The 20,476-nt window shown below is 39.1% G+C and overlaps 1 protein-coding gene across 1 annotated transcript in view; it reads right to left on the minus strand.

Moving 5' to 3' along the window:
• plxnb3 (plexin B3) overlaps positions 1-12,696 on the minus strand; it is a 46,438-nt gene extending 33,742 nt beyond the window's left edge. The window contains exons 1-4 of the mRNA XM_073819878.1: positions 11,593-12,696; positions 4,501-4,680; positions 1,226-1,354; positions 801-901 (exon numbers count right to left, since the gene is read on the minus strand). Of these exons, the coding sequence (XP_073675979.1) occupies positions 801-901; positions 1,226-1,354; positions 4,501-4,680; positions 11,593-12,696 (1,514 nt within the window). The remainder of the gene's footprint in view (positions 1-800; positions 902-1,225; positions 1,355-4,500; positions 4,681-11,592) is intronic.
• Between the last annotated feature and the right edge of the window lie 7,780 nt (positions 12,697-20,476).

Consider the following 20,476-nt stretch of genomic DNA (forward strand, 5'->3'; position numbering starts at 1 on the left):
TATTTTAAAGTTGTACCGTTTTTGGTGTACTTTGGATAAAACCAAACTGCAGGCTTGGTAAGCAAAAGACAATACAAAAAAAAACTATAGAAATCTTACTGTTCAAAAACTGTTCAAAAGTTTTTGGTCAATTTTTTAAATGTTTTGGAACATATTTTCATCAAGACTGCATTTATTATTGTTAATTATTAATATTATTATTAATTTAAATCAACCATTTTCTATTTCAATACATTTTAAAATGTAATTTTCCTTCAGAAATCATTCTAATGTGCTGATTTGCTGCTCAAGAAACATTTCTAATTATCAATGTTAAAAAGCAGTTGTGATGCTTAATAATTTTGTGGAAACTGATGCAATTTTTCACAATTCTTTGAAGAATAGAATGTTTGAAACAATTAACTTTAACTAGAGATATTTTTTTACATTATAAATGTTTTACTGTCACTTTTGATTAATTTAATGCTTTCTTGCTGAGTAAAAGCATTAATTTCCTACTGAGCCTATACTTTTAAACAGTAGTGTAATATTAAATCATAGACTCATAATAATCCCTAAAACAATCCCCTAACAAAAACAGTCACATAAATAACCCAAAATAGCTGAACCGATAACACAACTGCTGTTCTGTGGAAGCAGAAGTCGTTGAAGAAATTCTGACTATCTAAAATGATCTATGTAAATGATCTTTATATGATTAAAGGCAATGTTTATGTAAAACGAGGGGTGCGGCCTGATGGGAAAGGAGTGTTGAAAGAGCAATCGGTGATGTGTAACAGCAGTCAGGTGAGCTCAAGTACCTGCCCTCCAGCGAACACCAGCCGCAGTAGGGATCTCTATTAGACAGACAGGAGTGGCAGTCTAAATGCTTCTCACACTGAGCGACATGGAGTTTTGTAACCTGAAACACACACACATACACAAATCAGAGGCCCAGAGCACCGCTCTCGCATTGCAAACTGATAAAACGCAAGAGGACGCAACTTTTGCATGAGGGAACAGTGTGAAAACAATCTCCGATTACGATTGGCTGCCAAGACGAATCCACCGGCAATTACTTCACAATGCAAAAAACAAAACTAGACTTTCATCTCAAGCAAGAATCTGTCATTCAAATGATGTTTGTCAAAGTAAACGTGTAATCACTCCTTTGAGAGTGCGCATGTAACAGATGTCATTTGTTTCAGTTGCTGGCAGTTGAAAGGAAGTTGTTTGTCTCCCGTACCTTTCTTTCAGTTAATACGTAGACGTTCTGTTTGGTGGAGTCCAACAGCAGGTCAGCGTTAATGGGACTCTCTGCATCCACCTCCACTGTGTCATATTTGGTACCGGTGCCATTTGCATGCAAGAACACCTGCAATAAAAACAAAAGCACATGAAGCACAACTTTCCGCAACAAACCACATGATTTAAGGTATCACTCATGTCTGTAGCACAAACGCTGCGGGGCACATTATGCACTCAAGTTGAATACTTACAATTAGCGGTTTATTCAAAAGCATGAACAACAGCAAGCATCGCTAAATCAATGCTTTCGCATACATATGCATATACAAAAGACACACACGTCCGGCGAGTTGCAATCTCAGCAGCCCGGTGTGTTTTTTAGCATCTTGCAGGCAGGGGAAAGTGATACCGTGGGCTGTCTGTGATAAGTTCTGCCTGAGGAGAATTTTGGGCGGTAAACAAGCTGCTGTTTCAGAGTTTCGCCGTTAATATTTCATACAGCACCTGAGGGGATTGAAGGATGAAAAACTCCAAGTGCGGCTGCCGCCACCCCTATCAGCCGACCCAGAGCGCACCGCATGTGACCGGCTCCCTCGGGATCGGTTCTCCCCAAGGCGCTTGCAATAAGCATTCAGAACATGTCCTCTCATGCTGATGAGGCAGCCGCTCGCACACAAACTCCCTCCTATATGCACACACACAATCACACCACCCCCGGGCCAGACTGGGCCAGTCACGAGACGTAAATACCCGACATTCCCAGATTGGAAGTAGGCAAAATTGGCAGATCAAAATATATTCACCCCTAAAAATGCCTAGAATATACTGTCATGCAGTAAACTGAATGTTTCTCCTAAGTCTGAATCAATGTTGCACAGGGATCTTCTGCCTGAAGGATCTTAGAGGAATAGTTCATTGAAAAAAACAAAACAATGCAATCGTTATTTAGTAATCTTTTTGTGGTTTATTCCAAGTCTATTAAAGCCTCTGGCTGTTTAAGTTATTTACTAAAAAGTTTAACTTGGCATGACTACAGTGCCTTGCGAAAGTATTCATACCACTTAATTTTTTCATGTTTTTTTTTTTTTTTTTTTTTGTTGCTCCCTTACGATAAACTGGTTTAAATTAGTTTTTTCCTCCAAATCAATCTACACTCCATGCACCGTAATGACAAAGCAAGGACGAAATAAGTACATTGCATAACTCAGTACTTATCTGAAGCACTTTTACGAGTCTTTTGGGACACGATGCGACAAGCTTTGCACATCAGCATTTGGCAATCATCTCCCATTCCTCTCCTCACCTCTTCACCTCTTAAGCTCTGTCAGCTTGAATGGGGGCAGATGCACATTTACAGGTTTCTACAGAAATATATGATTAGGTTCAAGCCCAGGCTGTGGTTGGAGATGTCTATAAGCCACTTTGTCCTGTTGGAAGGTGAACCTTCTGCCCAGTCTGAGGTTCTGAATGCTCTGGACTCGGTTTTCATCTCAATATTTTGGTGTATTGAGCTTTTATTCTACTCTGACAAGTCCTTGCCCCACAGGAAGAGGCTGCTACCAGTACACTTTTGTAATCTGCAGGTGATGAGCAGTGCCTAGTTTCTTTCAAACATGAATAGTTTGGAATTGAGGTTTTCAGACCAAAGAATCTTGTTTTTCACAGTCTATGGTTTTTTTTTTTTTTTTTTTTGCAAATTCCCAGTGAATTTTCATGTATCTTTCCTGAGGAGATGATTGAGTTTGGCCACACCGCCATAAAGCCCAGATTGGTGGAGTGTTGCAGTGTTGTGTGCCCTTCTGTATGTTTCTCCTATCTCCACATATGATCATGGAGTTCAACTAGAGTGACCATCAGGTTCTTGGTCACCAGTCTAACCAGGAGTCCAGCTCTAGGAATAATTCTGGTTGTTTTAAACTTCTTCCATTAAGGGAGACTACATGCTTCTGTGAACCTTCAGTACAGCAGATTTTTTTCTGAACTCTTCCCCAGATGTATGGCTTGATGTAATCCTGTTACTGATCTCTACAGGCAGTTTTATTTCACCTCAGGGCTTTAATATATTTTTTAGCTGTTAGACCATTTATTAAGACGTGTGAGTTTGCCACAGGTTAACTCTACTCGAAATGTAGTAACATCTACAAGCAATATGAAGGTTCCTGAGCTAAATGTCAACTGTACCAGACAAGGGTATGAATACTTATGCAAAGTTTTTAAATAAATTTGCAAGGATGTTAATAACCTGTTTTTTGCCATGGTGTATGGAGTGTAAATTTATGTGGGAAAATAGGTCATTTAAAGCAGTTTAACATAAGGCAGCAACATAAAATGGGTTAAATTAAGAGGTATGAATACTTTCGCAAGGCACTCTATTTCTCAACCTGAAATTCAGTGCCATATCAGAGCTTTGCAGAAAGGGAAGACTGTCTGTAAAAAAAAAAAAAGAAAAAAAAAAGCTTATTATGGTCCTATGGACCACTGTTATGGTGCTTAACAGGTCTGTTGTCATATAGAAAACATCTGCTTGAAGGTTCTTTAAAATTGTCTTTTCCATGAAAGGAAGGACGTAATACAGGTTTTGGAGTGATGGGTTTTGGGTGAACGACTGGTTCAACTGAAACCAAATCCTAGCATGCCAAGAATAAGAGCTGCTCATTATGCATTTCTTTTCTCCTTCAATGACTCATAAATTAATTCTGCACTGTTCCACCTCTAAGATCACAAGGGCTTAAGACATGCATGCACTCTCTTGTCCATTTGGCTTAAATAGCAGCTTTTGCTTCAAAAGGTAATCTTTAAATAGTCTCAATTTCAGTGGCCTTGAACCGTAGGCCTCAAATAAAGGATACAAAAGTATCTAAACTGCAAAAAAAGCAGCAAGAACTTGCTATAATGCCTCCCCAAAACTTTGTCCCGATAAATAATGTAACACACTATCTGAACTCTGACTGAACCAACCGATTTTAATAACACAATATTACCATGCTGTAGGGTGGTTTGCTCATTACTAGAGAGTTAGTGCTTAATGACAGATTATGATTACTCCACATGTTTGCTTTTCAATAAAGAAGTCTTTAATGATGGTAAACAGCCTTTTAAATTCACTTGTTCATGCTGATTTTTTCCATTACGCTTCAGTGATTGATAGTGGGTTTTTAATGGTTAAGGATTTGTGCTGCTAACACAAAAGTTGCAGGTTTCGTGCCAAAGCATGATGCAAGATGAAAAACAGCATGTGTTGCATGGCTAATAATAGGTAACAGTAAGTCATACCTTGTGCAACCTTCCATTTTTATCTCCTAGGAGTACTATGGTGTGGCCGACCTCAGTTGCTGTGGTAACAGCAGTGATGGGAGGAGTCCAGGTGAAAGCAGGCGTGGCTTCAAGAGCAATGGCGCTGGCGATGGGACTGGGCGTGTGCTCACCTCCACATGGGTACTCGTTCAGAGAGTCCTGCATGAGCCCAAAAACAACATCATCAAACACATTTATCATACATAGTTTATGATGCAAAGTAATTAGGGATGTGAACTGACATGAACTCAACAGTTTTCCTCTCCCTCATCATATTAAATTCAGCCTGCAAGCTCACAGCTTGGCTAAAGCGTGATATTTTGCCACTTTAAAATCAATAGTGGTGAAGCAATGGTGCATGAAAACTGTCAGTACGGTTTTAGCACGGTGCTCTGTCTGCATTAGCAGAAGAATGCAGACTGTAAACGGAGCCGAATGTCATGAAAACCACTCGGTTCCGGAATATTTATACATAGCGGTTCTGAATAAGAACCCATTCTCGATTCCCAACCCATAAACTGATTATACGCCACTGCTGACAACTTTATTTACTGCACAGAGGACTCAATTTCGGTCTACCTTTACTGAGAGTGACAGTAGGGAGGAAACCATTGGAAGAGAGATGCAGTGTTCTAACAGTACATTAAATCACAATACTAGTTAAAAGACTGGACACTTGAATCTGAAAACCACTTTAGTAGTTTTGAAGACTAATATAAAATTGTACATTTATTAGTTTGACTGTATAGTGAAGGAAAAGCTGCCAGCAAGCACCCAGCATACATTACACGTCAATAAATTTAAAAAGCATCCAAGGATGCACCTCATTAAGTTGGCTGAAAGAGCTCAAATATAGACAGCAAGATGCTCAAAAAAATATTTTATAAGTAGGTACACCACCAAAAGTTTTCGAACAGTAAGATTTTTAATGTTTAATGTTTTAAGTCTCTTCTGTTTACCAAGCCTGCATTTATATGATCCAAAATACAGCAAAAGCAGTAAAATTGTGAAATAATTTTACTATTTAAAATAACTGCTTCCTATTTGAGTATATTTTAAAATGTAATTTATTCCCGTGATCAAAGCTAAATTTTCAGCGTCATTACTTCAGTTTTCAGTGACACATGATCCTTCAGAAATCATTCTAATATGCTGATTTTTATCATTTTTTATTCTTTATCATATTTAAAACAGTTAAGTACATTTCAGGATTCTTTGATGAATTGAAAGATCCAAAGATCAGCATTTATCTGAAATAAAAAGCTTTTGTAAAATTATACACTATACTGTTCAAAAGCTTGGAGTCAGTATAATTTTTCTTTTTTCGGAGGAAAGAAATTATAAAAATTAATACTTTTATTTAGCAAGGATGTTTTACATTGATCAAAAGTGATGACAAAGACATTTATAACGTTAAAAAGGTTTCCATTTCAGATAGATGCTGTTCTTCTGAACTTTATATTCATCAAAGAAACCTGAAAAAAAATTCTACTCAGCTGTTTTTAACAATTTATAATAAATGTTTTTTGAGCAGCAAATCAGAATATTAGAATGATTTCTGAAGGATCGTGACTGGACTGGAAAATTCAGCTTTGAAATCAACATTTTAAAACATATTCAAATATAAAGCAGTTATTTTAAATTGTAAAAATATTTCAAAATGTACTGTTTTTGCTGTACTTTGGATCTAATAAAATGCAGACTTGGTGAGCAGAAGAGACTTCATTAAAAAACATAAAAAAATCTTTTGACTGGTAGTGTATATCCAAACTTTTGACAGGTAGTTTACATACAATGGCATGCAAGTTTCTAATATGTGACCCTGGACCACAAAACCAGTCTTAAGTCGCTGGGGTATATTTGTAGCAATTGCCAAAAATACATTGCATGGGCCAAAATTATTGATTTTTCTTTTATGTCAAAAATCATTAGGAAATTATGTAAAAATCATGTTCCATGAAGATTTTTTGTAAAATACCTACTGTAAATATATCAAAATGTAATTTTTGATTAGTTATATGCATTAAAAACTTAATTTGGACAACTTTAAAGGTGATTTTCTCAGTATTTAGATTTTTTTGCACCCTCAGATTCCAGATTTTCAAATAGATGTATCTCGGCCAAATATTGTCCTATCCAAACAAACCATACATCAATAGAAAGCTTAATTATTGAACTTTCATATGATGTATACATCTCAGTTTTGTAAAATTTAACCTTATGACTGGTTTTGTGGTCCAGGGTCACATATATGCAACTTGGCTGTACTTGGAATTCAGTCAAACGGTATATAAACAGTTTAGGAATTAATGAATGTTAAATGTTTTGGAAATAATGAGGTTTGAGCTAATCACACAGACAGACAGCTGTGTGCCCACATGCTTACAATACTGAGACAAAAACCCTGCGAGACGACACATTATGAACAATTAATACCCAAAATGCAAGTAGAATATTAAGTATGGGCTCTAAATCTGGGTAAGCACAAAGTTCCCAAAGTCAACTATGAACATTTGGGTAGGGCCAGAAACATCCTGTCCTTGCAGTGTGCATAAAAATCAATACTAAAAAAGCTCAGCTGCTTTTATTATGGTGTCTGTCAAACCCAACCCATCATCTCTCAATGGCTGGGAGTGATTTTCAGATGCACTCTCACTGGAGCCAGCCGTGGGTCTGCGTGTCCTGACCTACCGCTATTCTGGAATTGCAGCTGTCAGTGGATGAACAGACACAATACCTCATCTAACAGACCAAGGGGAGTGGCCACACAGGACAGCGGAACAGTGGCACACAACTGAAGTCAAAGGAGGTCAAATACACAAACATCAAACACACCTACAGCTTTGGAAACTAGATAATAGCCATCCATTCTGCAGTACTTCCTATGAATTATTGAGATGGCTATAACTGTTAAATTTGCAACTGAACATCAAGACTGTAAAGTCAGAATCAAACAAGAACTGATCCCCATTTCCTCTTCCTGGATATTGTGTGCTTAATGAAAAATTTCGCTTTTTTCCCATAAAATTAAATTAACTGGGACTGGAGCATTCAAGCTTCAAAAGAACCATGAAAGTATGATAAGTCCTATGTTATATTCCAAGTCTTCTAAATTCATATGATAATGCTATGTGAGGAACAGTACGAAATTGAAGTCATTCCAGGTTGTAGTTCTCATACATTGCAATTGCTTAGGGAAAAAACAACCATTAAAATATTCATAAATGCTAATTCACACTGTTTTGAAGCAGTATAAAGTAAGTGTTTAAGTTAGAGTTTATTATATCATCAATTCCTGATTTTTTTAAACTTTTATGACACGTTCACTAAAAGTCGTAAGTAGTACAGGTACAGTGCACAGCATAAATGAGTACACCCCCTCTAAAACTTAACAAATTGAGCAATTACTCTTCACTTGAAAGACATATTAGGATTCTTTGGAGATATAATGTTCCAACAGGCCTGCTTGATCAATTACCAAAGAAGAATGTCAAAATTATTTAGCAAATTAAGATTTTCCTATCAAAGTGATAAAATGTTGTGTTGTAAAAATGAGTACACCCTCCTGAAAGTTACTAAATAAAACTAAAAAAAGAAACAAAAGTGTAGGTTTAAAGCTATTTTTAAGAACCGGTAGTTCTACTGAATAAAAACTTTTAAAGACAAGTTACAGAAAGTTAAAGGCGTTTTATAGCCTACTGAATCATACACAGACTTCATGCTGTCAACAATGAAACCACTTGGGAGAGAACTGCCAGGTGACTTATTTCTTAGCAGAAAAGAGGACCGTGGTACAAGAGGAATACCAAATTATTGTTTTAATTAGGGATGCACCGATACGAATCGGCCGATCTTAATCAGTGATTTTGTCAGTAAAGCCGGTTCTGTAATCAGCGATAAATGCCATCAGGTGCGTGATTTCACGTTGAGCCGTATATACTACACACAGCCGTTGTTTACCGACGAGCTGCGCAAATCAATGTTCATTATCAGTGTGAATGTGCGCAGCTCGTCAGTGAACAACGGCTGTGTGTACTAATTTAACCTCTTCAAAGGCCCATATTTACAATATATAGACTTCTGGGAATCCATATTCTGGTGTCAAGGGACCAAGTCAATCATTTTGGATTCAAAAGCATCCAAAATGTTCTGGTGTTGCTACAGGAGAAGTGCAGCGAGAAGTGCCTGGTACCTACAGTGACGTTCAGTGGTAGTAAAGCTCTTCTACAGGGATGTGTGAGGGAGCTGTGCTTTATCAGTGCTGTCATGAATTCACACACTACTGTGTGATGGAATACAAAAAACTGAAACTGCAGATGCTCCCCTCCCCTCATTCCCTGCATTATTGGGCATTTTTTCAGCATGACAATGAGGATCTTTATTCTCCCAAGGTGAAAATCCTTCAGTGGACATGTATTTCACTCAGTATTAACACTCTTGAGCAGCTGTGGGGGATTCTGTAGAGACGAGCTAAGCAAAACTCCCCATTAAAGACCAGGGCATTTAAGGAGGTCGTCCTCCAGGAGTTAAACAGGACAGATGTGAAAATTTGCCATGAACCTGTACACTCAGTGCCAAGAAGGGTCAGAGCAGTATACTTAATGTTCTGGAGGACATATTAAGTACTAGAATATTATACATTTGCTGAATTACATATAGGGTGTACTCATTTTTGCATTCCATTATTTAAACAAAATTGGCTAATTTACTTATATTACAGGAAATATTGCATATATTTTGTTGTTTTTATTAAGTATATGTTTAATACATTTAAATATTGCCATCTTTCCATGAATTATATTAGTGATCATTAAGAAAATACATCTTTTATATATATTAAGAGGGGGTGTACTCATTTATGATGTGCACTGTATTTTTATAGCAATAGCTAACAATACATTGTATGGGTCAAAATTATAGATTTTTCTTTTATGCCAAAAATCATTAGGATATTAAGCAAAGATCATGTTCCATGAAGATATTTTGTAAATTTCCTATTGTAAATATATTAAAACTTAATTTTTGATTAGTTTTATGCATTGCTAAGAGCTTCATTTGGACAACTTTAAAGGCAATTTTCTCAATACTTAAACTTTTTTGCACCAGGTTTCAGATTTTCAAATAGTTGCATCTCAGTCAAATATTGTCCTATCCTAACAAACCATACATAAATGGAAAGTTTTTTTATTTAGTGTTCAAATTTCCCTTCCGACTGGTTTTGTGGTCCAGGGTCACATATTAAATATAGTGAAACGTACACATTAAAGTAGTAGTTCACTTCGAGAGCAAAAATTTACGAATAATGTACTTACCACGTTGTCAGTCAAGATGTCCATGTCTTTCTTTAGTCAAAAAATTATTTTTTGAGGAAAACATTTCAGGAATTATCTCCATATAGTGGACTTCCATGGTGCCCGCAAGTTTGAACTTCCAAAATGCAGTTTCAATGCAGCTTTAAAGGGCAATAAACGATCCCAGCTGAGGAAGAATCCAGCGAAACGTTCAGTCATTTTCTAAAAAAAATTAAAATTTATATACTTTTAAACCTCACGTGCTCATCCTGTCTAGCTCTGCCATGCACATGCATACTGCAGTTCTGTTCAAGACAGTTAGGGTATGTTGAAAAACTCATCTCATTTTCTCCTCCAACTTCAAAATCACCCCACATCGCTGTTTTACCTTTTTTGTAAAGGGTGTTTGACCTTCTTCGATTGTTTTGCTAGATAAGACATTTATTTCTCGTCTGGGATCATTTAGAGCTCTTTGAAGCTGCATTTAAAATGCATTTGTGAAGTTCAAACGCACAGACACCATAGAAGTCCACTATATGGAGTTTTTCTCAAAAAACATAATTTCTTCACGACTGAACGACTTCATCTTGGATGACAATGGGGTGAGTACATTATCTGTAAATTTTTGTTCTGGAAGTGAACTACTCCTTTAAAAGTTGTGACATTATTGTGCCTTTGAGGTCAGAGGTTCAGTGGGCTTCTGTGTGTGTTGGCCACTGGGGCGGCAAGCCCAGAGAGGATGTGGGTCAGCGGAACTCAAACCAGCTGCGGCGTTAAGCTGGATTTAACCACCTCCCAGAGGCTACACACACACACAGACACCACTTCTTTTCATTCCCAGGCTCACAGTAACACACACTACCCCCTTCCACACTGCAACAGACACATGAATAGAACATTACCCAATCTCCATTAGTCCCCATACCTCCTTCCCTCCCCTTCCATCTCACTCAAACAAAACCTCTTTAGATTTCGCTCTGAGAAACTCTCCAGTACTCATTTGTCACACTTAAAACAAACCATAAACTACACAATCCACTGTACAGCTAACAAAAACCTGTTTGCTACTACTTGTTATGCTAAGTCGCCATTACAGACAAATAAACGTTCAGTTTCATAAACTGAAGATGTAAAGATTTAGAATCAGCCCTGCAACATGCAGAAATCTGTGAGCTACCACTGCATTTGTTATGCTGTGCGGATTAGCGCTGGCGCAGGCAGCTGGACGCTAATCTGTGTCAGCACTCAGGCAGCTGCCACTCGCCCAGACTTGCACCCCTGTCGCAAAAAAGCCCCAGCTGACCCTGATCTGTCGCCAAGAAACCACACACCATGCTGTCTTACACGACCCAGCTAATAGGCAGATATCTTATGGCTTCCCTTAGCTATATATTCCTACTTATCGCTCTTTAGCTGTGGGTTTAACCCTCATTAAAAAGCTGCTACATTCACAGAGCCACTCCCTCCGTCTGCTAAAAGAAAGTCTTTTGAAGCCATGCTGAGGTAGGTGGGCAAGACTGACTAAGATTGGCAATATAAGCGGATACCTAAGAGCAAGCTACTCGCAAAAAAACAGCATAAACCACTATCTCATTGGCTAATGTTGGAATTATGCTGTTTTTTTGGAGGTGTCTAAAGTGGAACTGATTGTGAATGGTGTATTGGGTTTAGGGAACTACAGCTGGCACATAATCAAAGGCCCTTTGAGAACAACATGATGAATTTCAGGGGGTTGTAATCCTCTTTGAGGAATGACTACAAACACAGGCCAACAACTTACCTGCGGGAGCTTCAGACAACTGGAGGACACTTCGTACTCTATATACGCCTTCTCCTTGTTGTTGGCATCCTTGCCCTCCTGTGTGTAACACAGTAGCTGGGCTCCATGCAGGGCTTTATCCAGGTCCTCAACCTTGTACACACAAAGAGCCGACCTGTCTGTGGACGTGGGAGTCGACGCCTGCCCCATGGCCATTGCCACGAACAGCGCAGGTTGTTCACGGTGAGAGCCAAGTACGGCCGCCTGTGCCAGATTATATCCTCCACCGCAGGAAAGCGGTACCTCCACGTATGAGTAGAAATTGGGGTCGCCAGCACAGAGTCTTGAAACGTATGTCCTATACTCTCGTTTGCCCCACACATCGCGTCGAGAGAACACAAAATAGACATAGCTGTTGTGGCGAAAAGCTTTCACAAAGTGGTTGTTGTATTCGGAGTAGCTCCCAACAACAAGCTTTCCAAGTTCTTCATGGGAGAATGCCGGAGCAGAGTGTCGGGCGACTGGGGTTAAGCGTCTCATCGTGATTGGCGGAATCCCACCAGGTCCTTTACTGGTGTAGCCTCGTCCAACAAGCATAAGCAGAACACCTTTCTGCTCCACCACCACTCCAACTGTGGACACTCGGGGGTCGTTTGCAGCCACATACTGCGTGTCTACGGGGTTGTCGGTCTTGTACAGCACCTGGGAGACGTTCTCCAAGCTTCGCTTCTCGCAGATGCCCTGCAGGACCGTCCCGCACACAATCAGGCTGAGTGGATCCCCGTTCTTGACCTCCTCCAACAACAGAAGCTTGTTGGTGTTGTCTGTAGTTTCTGCCTGGGTGCAATCGGTGGGATCGATGGGGGGTAGGCAGTCCGGGCTGTCCAGTTTAGGCCCCGTCTGGCCCCAGGAGAGAAGCTGCAAGTCTGGGGAGAGGTGATAGAGCACATTTATCGCCCCCACGTAGACGTGGCCCGAATGGGTGTCGAGCAGGAGGTGATTGAGGCGGGAGCCATTAAGGGAGATGAATGTAGGGGGGCTCTGAAGATGACCGGGGGCCAGAGGCGATACCAGAGGCCACCACAAGATGGCGAGGAGCAGCAACAGGGGAGCAGCAGCTGGCATGGCACCCCCTCACCTGCTGAAAAGAGATAGAGAGAATGGAGGGACAGGGTGAGAACGTAGACAACAGGGAAAAAAGTTAGTCAGCAAAGTCAGAAAAGTGGAGGCAACGTGCATGGAGAGAGTTATGTGGAGGAAGCGAAAATACGGGAAAAGACAGTAAGGAAGAGGGAGAAGGGCATGGAAAGTTGAGCAACACATGAAAAGGAAGGAAAAGAGTCAGAAGGCAAAGCAAGATAGTCAGCGTTAGCGGAAACCAGAGAGACGAGGTGATTCAGATGGGTGATCGAGAGAGATATTGAGAAGGGGAGAAAAGAGAGAGAGAAGACAAATGTTAAGTTAACAGAAAAACACCACAGAGAATACCTACTGCTGCACATCACCATGCAGCACAAAGACTACAGGCTTCAAACACATTCTTTTGTTCTTCAAAGTCCTGCCACCTTCACACAGCCAGTGAAGGATGCTTGAGTGAGACTGCCAGGCTTTGGTCCAGTGCAATAAAAGACACGCGTCTGAGACCAAGTAACACGCAATAACACTGGAGTTTACTTCAGAAAAGTCAGCGTACGAGCGGCACACGCAAGAACGGCGGCTGATAAAACGTACCAAAGTGCGCCAGATGCGGGCTCCTGTTATCATTAAAATCCTTTGCAGCCTTTGGGTGTCTGACTCACTGTTTACTGGCCGATCCTGAGAGCCGCAAGATGACATGAGAACACATGCAGTGTTCCTCGGAATTATCGAGATTTGAGATAGATAGAAAGAAAGAGAGGGAGAGGGTAAGTGGGGAAACAGAAAGTGTGCGTGTGTGAGAAAATATGAGAGCGCTGGTAAAAAGTAATAGAGATGTGAAGAAGTTAGGTGCTAAATTATGCATGATGCCTGTAGCTGTTGCCTTTCTGGTTTTACTGATGAAACCGAGAAAACAGACACCGCTTTAATCAACCACTCGAAAGTCACAAGCGTCAGCTGTTACATTGGGTTATTAACCTCTGAACAAAACAGAGAGAAAATAAAGAATCGTCTGATGCAATAACACCTACATTTTCGGCAGAAAACGCGTGGTGCTTTCCATGCAGAACTCAATAGCATGATGCATTAATATTGCTACATGATCTGTCACAGCGTATTTTCTAGGCGTTTTTTAACGTTGCCATGTAGTTGCTGGGATATTGTTGGTGGTTGCCAGGGTGTTACTATGCAATTGCTTAAAGTGTTCACTATTTTTTGGCTCAATGTTATGCAGCCCACTTTAAAAGTCCATCCCCAAATTTGTACCTTAAACCAGAATATATTGGTCTTCTGGTCTTATCTGGGCTGGTCGTACCTGGTTTAACTGGTCAGTAAATAGCTTTCCTTGCCTGACCAGCTGAAAAGTGTTCGAAACTCATCTAAAACCAGTCAAAAGACCAGCCTGACCAGGAAATATGTGACCCTGGACCACAAAGTAGTCATTAAGTAGCACAGGAATATTTGTAGCAATAGCCAACAACACAATGTATGGGTTAAAATTATTAATTTTTTTTAATGCCAAAAATCATTAGGATATTAAGTAAAGATCATGTTCCATTAAGATATTTTGTAAATTTTCTACCATAAATATATCAGAATCTAATTTCTGATTAGTAATATGCATAGCTAAAAACTTAATTTGGACAACTTTAAAGGCGATTTTCTTAATATTTTGATTTTTTTTGCACCCTCAGATTCAAGATTTTCAAATAGTTGCATCTCGGCCAAATATTGTCCTTATCCTAACAAACCATACATCAATGGAAAGCTTATTTATTCAGCTTACCCTGGTCATAGGGGTCAATAGTGGTCCAGGTTGACATATAAGACATATGTGCACATATGTCTTCCACTATAACTTACACATAATAATTTGCTCCCGTTTCAGAACTAATTTGAACTCCACAGCACAACTCTTCTTAACAAGACACAATTTGAGCCAACATTTACATCCGTAGCACAAGTAGTGCGGGATGAGTTACACGCTAAGGTGTAATATTTTGGGTTAGGAGTTCATTCAAGTCCCTAAGCCCAAGTATGAGCAATAGTAGTAGTTATGCTTGCCTTCAAGTCAAGTCTAGATAGAGGCTTGACTAATTTCTGCCAGTACGCCAAACACGAATCCATTTTTGAAGGAGAAAAAGTATCAGAGGACACTGAGTATCTGAGCAAGAAAGTTATAGAGGGAAAAGAAAGATTCATCTTTAATTCATATCACAGCAGCCAAGAAGTCTTGAGGGCCTAGTATATGAGAGATGAAGAGAAGGAGCAAAGGAGAGGAGGGGGGGGGGGGATTCCAGAGAAGCTGGAGTCTATCAGTATGCATAACATTTTACCTCGTCTCCACCTTCAAAGGGATGGTGGGTAAGAAAAGGACAGTTTGACATGCTGCCGAGATTAGCCACTTCTTTTCAATTAGGCTTTGGATTGGAGAGTTCACGCGCCACCTTGTTTATGAAGGTTGAAAGCTGAACATCGCTTTGTACGGTGTCTCTTGTCTACCTAGCTTAAGGACTCATGCCATCCACGTTTAATGAACATGATCAAAAGGAGCCAGCTCTCAGAGCCTACGGACCGCCAGATGATTTTTCTTATCCTTAGTCATGACCCGTTTCGTCAAGGTCTTGCACAACAGGATCTGAAAAAGCTAAATGATGCTGACTTGCATTGAGTGTGGAAAAACACTTTGATAATAAGCTGACATGCTTTGGATATTCCACAGTCAGCAAAAAAAAAAGGTTCTAGACCACTTTTTCAAGTGGTCATATCATGAAAGTTTAAATTTTCCTTGATCTTTTTTTCAAAAAATAAGTTGAATATAGGCTTTTTGATGTTAGGCAAACCAGAGTAGTTACGCAAAGTCATATGTTCATGCTACTTCTCATTTTTCATTTATTTTCTTTTTGAAGGGATAGTTCACCCAAAAATGAAAATTCTGTAATCAATTACTCACCCTCATGTCGTTTCAAACCCATAAGACTTTCTGACCATAGACAACAAGGGTACTACCACGGTAAAGGCACAGAAACGTAATAAGGATGTTGTTTTCTTGTAGCTTTATTAAATTACGGTTGAACCACTGACGTCACATAGATTATTTTAACAAGTCCTTATTACGTTTCTGTACCTTGACCATGGTAGGACCCTTGCTGTCTATGGAGGGTCAGAAAGCTCTCAGATTTCATCAAAAACATCTTAATTTGTGTTCCGAAGATGAATGAAGGTCTTATGGGTTTGGAACCACATAAGGGATTTGGGAATGCAACAGCCACCAGTTATGCTTTATTTTCGCGGCAGATGATTACAGCATTAGATTTGTAGTGAGACGCGTTTTTGTAAACCTGTTTTCACTGAAGCTAGAGTTTTCCTCTACTGCTCTACTATCGTTTCCGTCAAAATTAGCATTGTTTGGCTTTCTAAAACACTAGTGTGAATGTAATTTAGACTAAGATAGTATACCACAAATAAAAAGATGGTTGAGTTCCCTACAAATTTTAGGTAAAAGTCAGTTCACTCATTTTTTTCTGACTTTTTTCTGAGTTTTCTTAGTTAAGAGCATGGGAGCTCTTAATTTTGAACTCAAAGTGCATTAGATAGAATTGTTTAACTTTAAAATTTACAAAATTGTTACATTTTTTCCAATTCTTCTTTTGTCTTTTTTTTTAAATATCAATAAATAATATATCAGGGATTTCATATTGAGATATTATCATATCGTGAGATTTTGATATCATTACATCTCTAGAAATGATTGTGGAAAACTCCAGTGGATGCTTGTTAATTAACCAATGAGCTGATTTCATGAGCTGTTTTCAACTCGGCTGCTTATGTGCAGTTTAAAGGGATAGTTTACCTAAAAATGATAATTCTGTCATTAATTATTTACAGGCGTTCCTGTGTGACCACACAGGAATCATAACCACTCATATCGTTGTGTGACCACAACAATGCTGAGACAGTTTTGCTACCGCGGTACCATTATATTGATAATATAATTAAATCCTTTATCATTTCTGAGTCTGACTACGTCTAAATGTTGTTTGGCTTGTGGAGAATATATGTCAGTCTATATAACTATCAACACCCATTCAATTTTGAATGACAGTGTGCACAAAGGCAGAAAACAAAGTTGATCAAATATTTACATTTACAGCGGACGCTTTCTTCCAAACTGACTTACACTGCATTCAAGGTATACATTTTATTAGTTGATGCACCGCCTGGGAGTTGAACCCCTGCTGTTGTCATTGCTAGCAACGTGCTCCATTGTTTGACCTACAGGAACGCCTGTAAATCATAACAGAGGTCATTTATATATAGCAGTCTTAAAGGTACAGTAGCGAGGGAATTCTTATGAACTCTTCAGTAAGAAAGAGAAAGGTAAATGCTTTTGAAACGAACTAATTTATGACTATTTTTGCACACCTTGATTAAAATGATGAGATAAAAAGTACTGACCATTTGTAAATGCTACTTGTATCAGTCGTACATGAATAAATCAGTGAGGCGTTCACAGCCCTAGAGCGCTTAAGTGGCGAAAGGGTGTGTCGCCACCACCGTATCCTCGCCGAAAATCTAACCAAGAGTGGCAAACAGAAGCGAAACAGAGAGCAAGCGATTGAATCCCACCCAGCGTGTGACCATTCCTACACAGATCCACCTAACAGCGGCAGACAGGGTGAGAATGGCACAGAACAAAAAAGTGTGCCAAAATGGAACATGCAGGAGGTCTCTTATACTGTCAAAACAGGCAATTTCACAGCTTGAATTAGGTCGAGCTTTTGCAGCATCAGCATTCATCTCCATTTTTTTGACTTAAATGGTAATAACTGTTTCGGGGCATCATGGGAGCGAGTGAGAACACACTCTCTATTCACTAAGAAAGACGAATAGCTACAGCTTTTGTGATGAGAAATGGAAAAAGAGCTTGGGATATATATTGGAGACGAGCTCTTCCTTACACACGCACACACAAAGAACTGAGACTCAACAAAGGGAGGAAATAAATAGAGGTTGGTTTTGCAGCAAACTATTGTAAAACCAGACAAATAGCTATTATATTTAATGCATATCGCTAATAACAGCTTTTGCAACATGTAAACATGTTTTAAATAGGAGGTAGCACAGTTTATCACCCTGAAAGGTGCAACCAATTCAGGGAGAGACATTTTGATTGCAGGCTGACCTTTGACCCTTGCTGGAAGCTCATGTGCCGCCCATTTGTTTAGTGTGTGTGTGTGTGTGTGTGTGTGTGTGTGTGTGTGTGTGTGTGTGTGTGTGTGTATGTGTGTGTGTATGTGTGTACATTCGCAACCTCTGTAAACTTCCTCTGCTGCACAGCAGCATATTAAAACAAAAGCGCATACTTACTAGGTTGCTACGCTCACTCAACACTCATTACCTCCAGAAACAGACACGCTAGTAATTACAGCGTGCATGTGTGTCTAATTTCTTTGCACAGTGCATAATACGCAAAACACAATATCAGACACAAAGCTTACTCGTACACACAATTCTTCCAGTCAGACACGCAAACCCCGCAAAAAATGAAGGACATCACACAAAGCATGCAAACAAAAAAACTGAGCCTCTGTGTGTGTTCAAAAAATGAGACGAGCTTCAGAGGCCAAGACTCCTCAATGGGGGTGAGCCAACAGACAGACATGCGAACCCCACCCATGCTGTGTGCTTGCGCTATCAGAGGAAGGAATCGCTTCGGCAGGCTTGACATCTGACAAAACGTCTCCCCTAATTTAAAGCACTGTCTAAACTGACGGAACAATATAGTCTGGCTACGATTCTTAGGTTTCTTTGGTCACAACGACCATCGACGTTAAGGATGCATCCCTAAAGTATTCAGGAATGTCAATTGATCGATATTGATTTTTAAATGACTTCACAATTTCCCCTCTAAAACCGAATACTTGGTTTCATCCTTTAATCTAATGGCGCTTTAATGCAAAATTTTGCATGTACAAGCAGATGCATGTAAATTCATGAATGCTAATCACGCCCTTCGATAAAAATAAGCAAGTCATGACATTTTTGCCTAATTGGATCACTTTCCCAAGGTGTGAACTTCTCAGATGAGATGTTTGCTTCACGTTCGAGTCTGTACGTGCCACACAAAGAGGGCGTAGGTCGGGTGAACGGTCACAGCAGGTGGGGGCAGTGAGATTTTGAGTGGAAATTAACCTGGAAATCTGATGTGACACAAAGCATCTTACGATACGCACCACTGCGTCTTGTCAAATCATCTCTAGTTGTTTAAAAGCAACTGAATTTATAAAGCGTCTGAAAAGTGTCTGAACTCATAAGACAATCCAATAAACAGCATGTAATGAATTAAAGGGAAAGTCCACCTAAAAATATCAATTATGTCAGCATTTACTCACCAAACGTCATACCAAACCCGAATGACTTTCTTTCTTCTGTAAAACACAATTTACAATAACTTGACTCTCAGAAATAAAGATACAAAAGCTGTCACTGGGGCGGTACCTTTTCAAAAAAGTATGTTTGTACCTTGAAGATATATATTAGTACTTAAAGTGTACATATTAGAATCTAATAGGTACAAAAGTGGCTTTTGAAAAGGCACCGCCCCATTTCCGAGTGCAGTTAATGCATGGCTAACATTTAGTAACAATGATAAGTACATTTGCTAAAGTACTTTTCCATCTTTATGAACTTTAGTTATAAAATACTGTTTATTATTAGTTCATGTTAGCTCAGAACTATTAAAATAATGTTAACAGATGTATTTCTGAGTTTAATGATGTATTAGTTAATGATGTTAAATGTAAATTAAGTAAGATTAATAAATGCTTGAGAAGTATTTGCCATTGTTATTTCATGTTAACTAATGTAGCCAGCTTATGTTTGCCTACTGTAAAGTGTTACCGAAGATATTTTGAAAAACAATAAAATCAGAGCCTATTGACTTCTATTGCACCTTTTCAGAAACAAGGTACAAAAGCAGTCACTCTTTCCAAATGACTAATGTGACCCTGGACCACAAAACGTAAGTAGCATGGCTATATTTGTACCTATAGCCAAAAAATACATTGTATGGGTCAAAATGATCAATTTTTTTATGCCAAAAACCATTATTAAGTAAACATCGTGTTCCATAAAGATATTTGGTAAATTTCCTACCATAAATATATCAAAACTTAATTTTTGATTAGTAATATGCATTGCTAAGAACTTCATTTGCACAACCTTTTTTTAGATTTTCTCAATATTTAGTTTTTTTGCACCCTCAGATTCTAGATTTTCAAATAGTTGCATCTCAGACAAATATTGTCCTACATCAATAGAAAGCTTATTTATTCAGCTTTCCCTTTATGACTGGTTTTGTGGACCAGGGTCACATTTAGGCACTAATAGGTAAATAAGGTCCAACAGTAGACCTTTTGAAAGGGTACCGCCCCATTGACAGCTTTTGTACCTTTCTCTCTGCACGTACATGAACCTCAAAAACAGAACAGAGGAACGAGTTATGAGAGTGATTAAATGTTGACATAATTTTCATATCTCCTTTTTAATTACCACAACTTTGCAAAAAGCCAAGTCATTTTTGACTTAATTACAGTCACTAAGTTCTCACGAGGTAAGAATGCATTTGCGTCACATCACACAAAGCAGATCGGGCGCAGATTGGTGGGGTCGTCGCAGCAGGTGAGACTGTGCCATGCTAACGCAGGTGTCAGGGTGGAAATAAACCTGGAAATTCAGCGCGAGACAAAGACAAAGCATCTCGCAA

Source organism: Garra rufa, chromosome 15 (genome assembly GCF_049309525.1).
Source record: "Garra rufa chromosome 15, GarRuf1.0, whole genome shotgun sequence".
Lineage (NCBI taxonomy): Eukaryota > Metazoa > Chordata > Actinopteri > Cypriniformes > Cyprinidae > Garra > Garra rufa.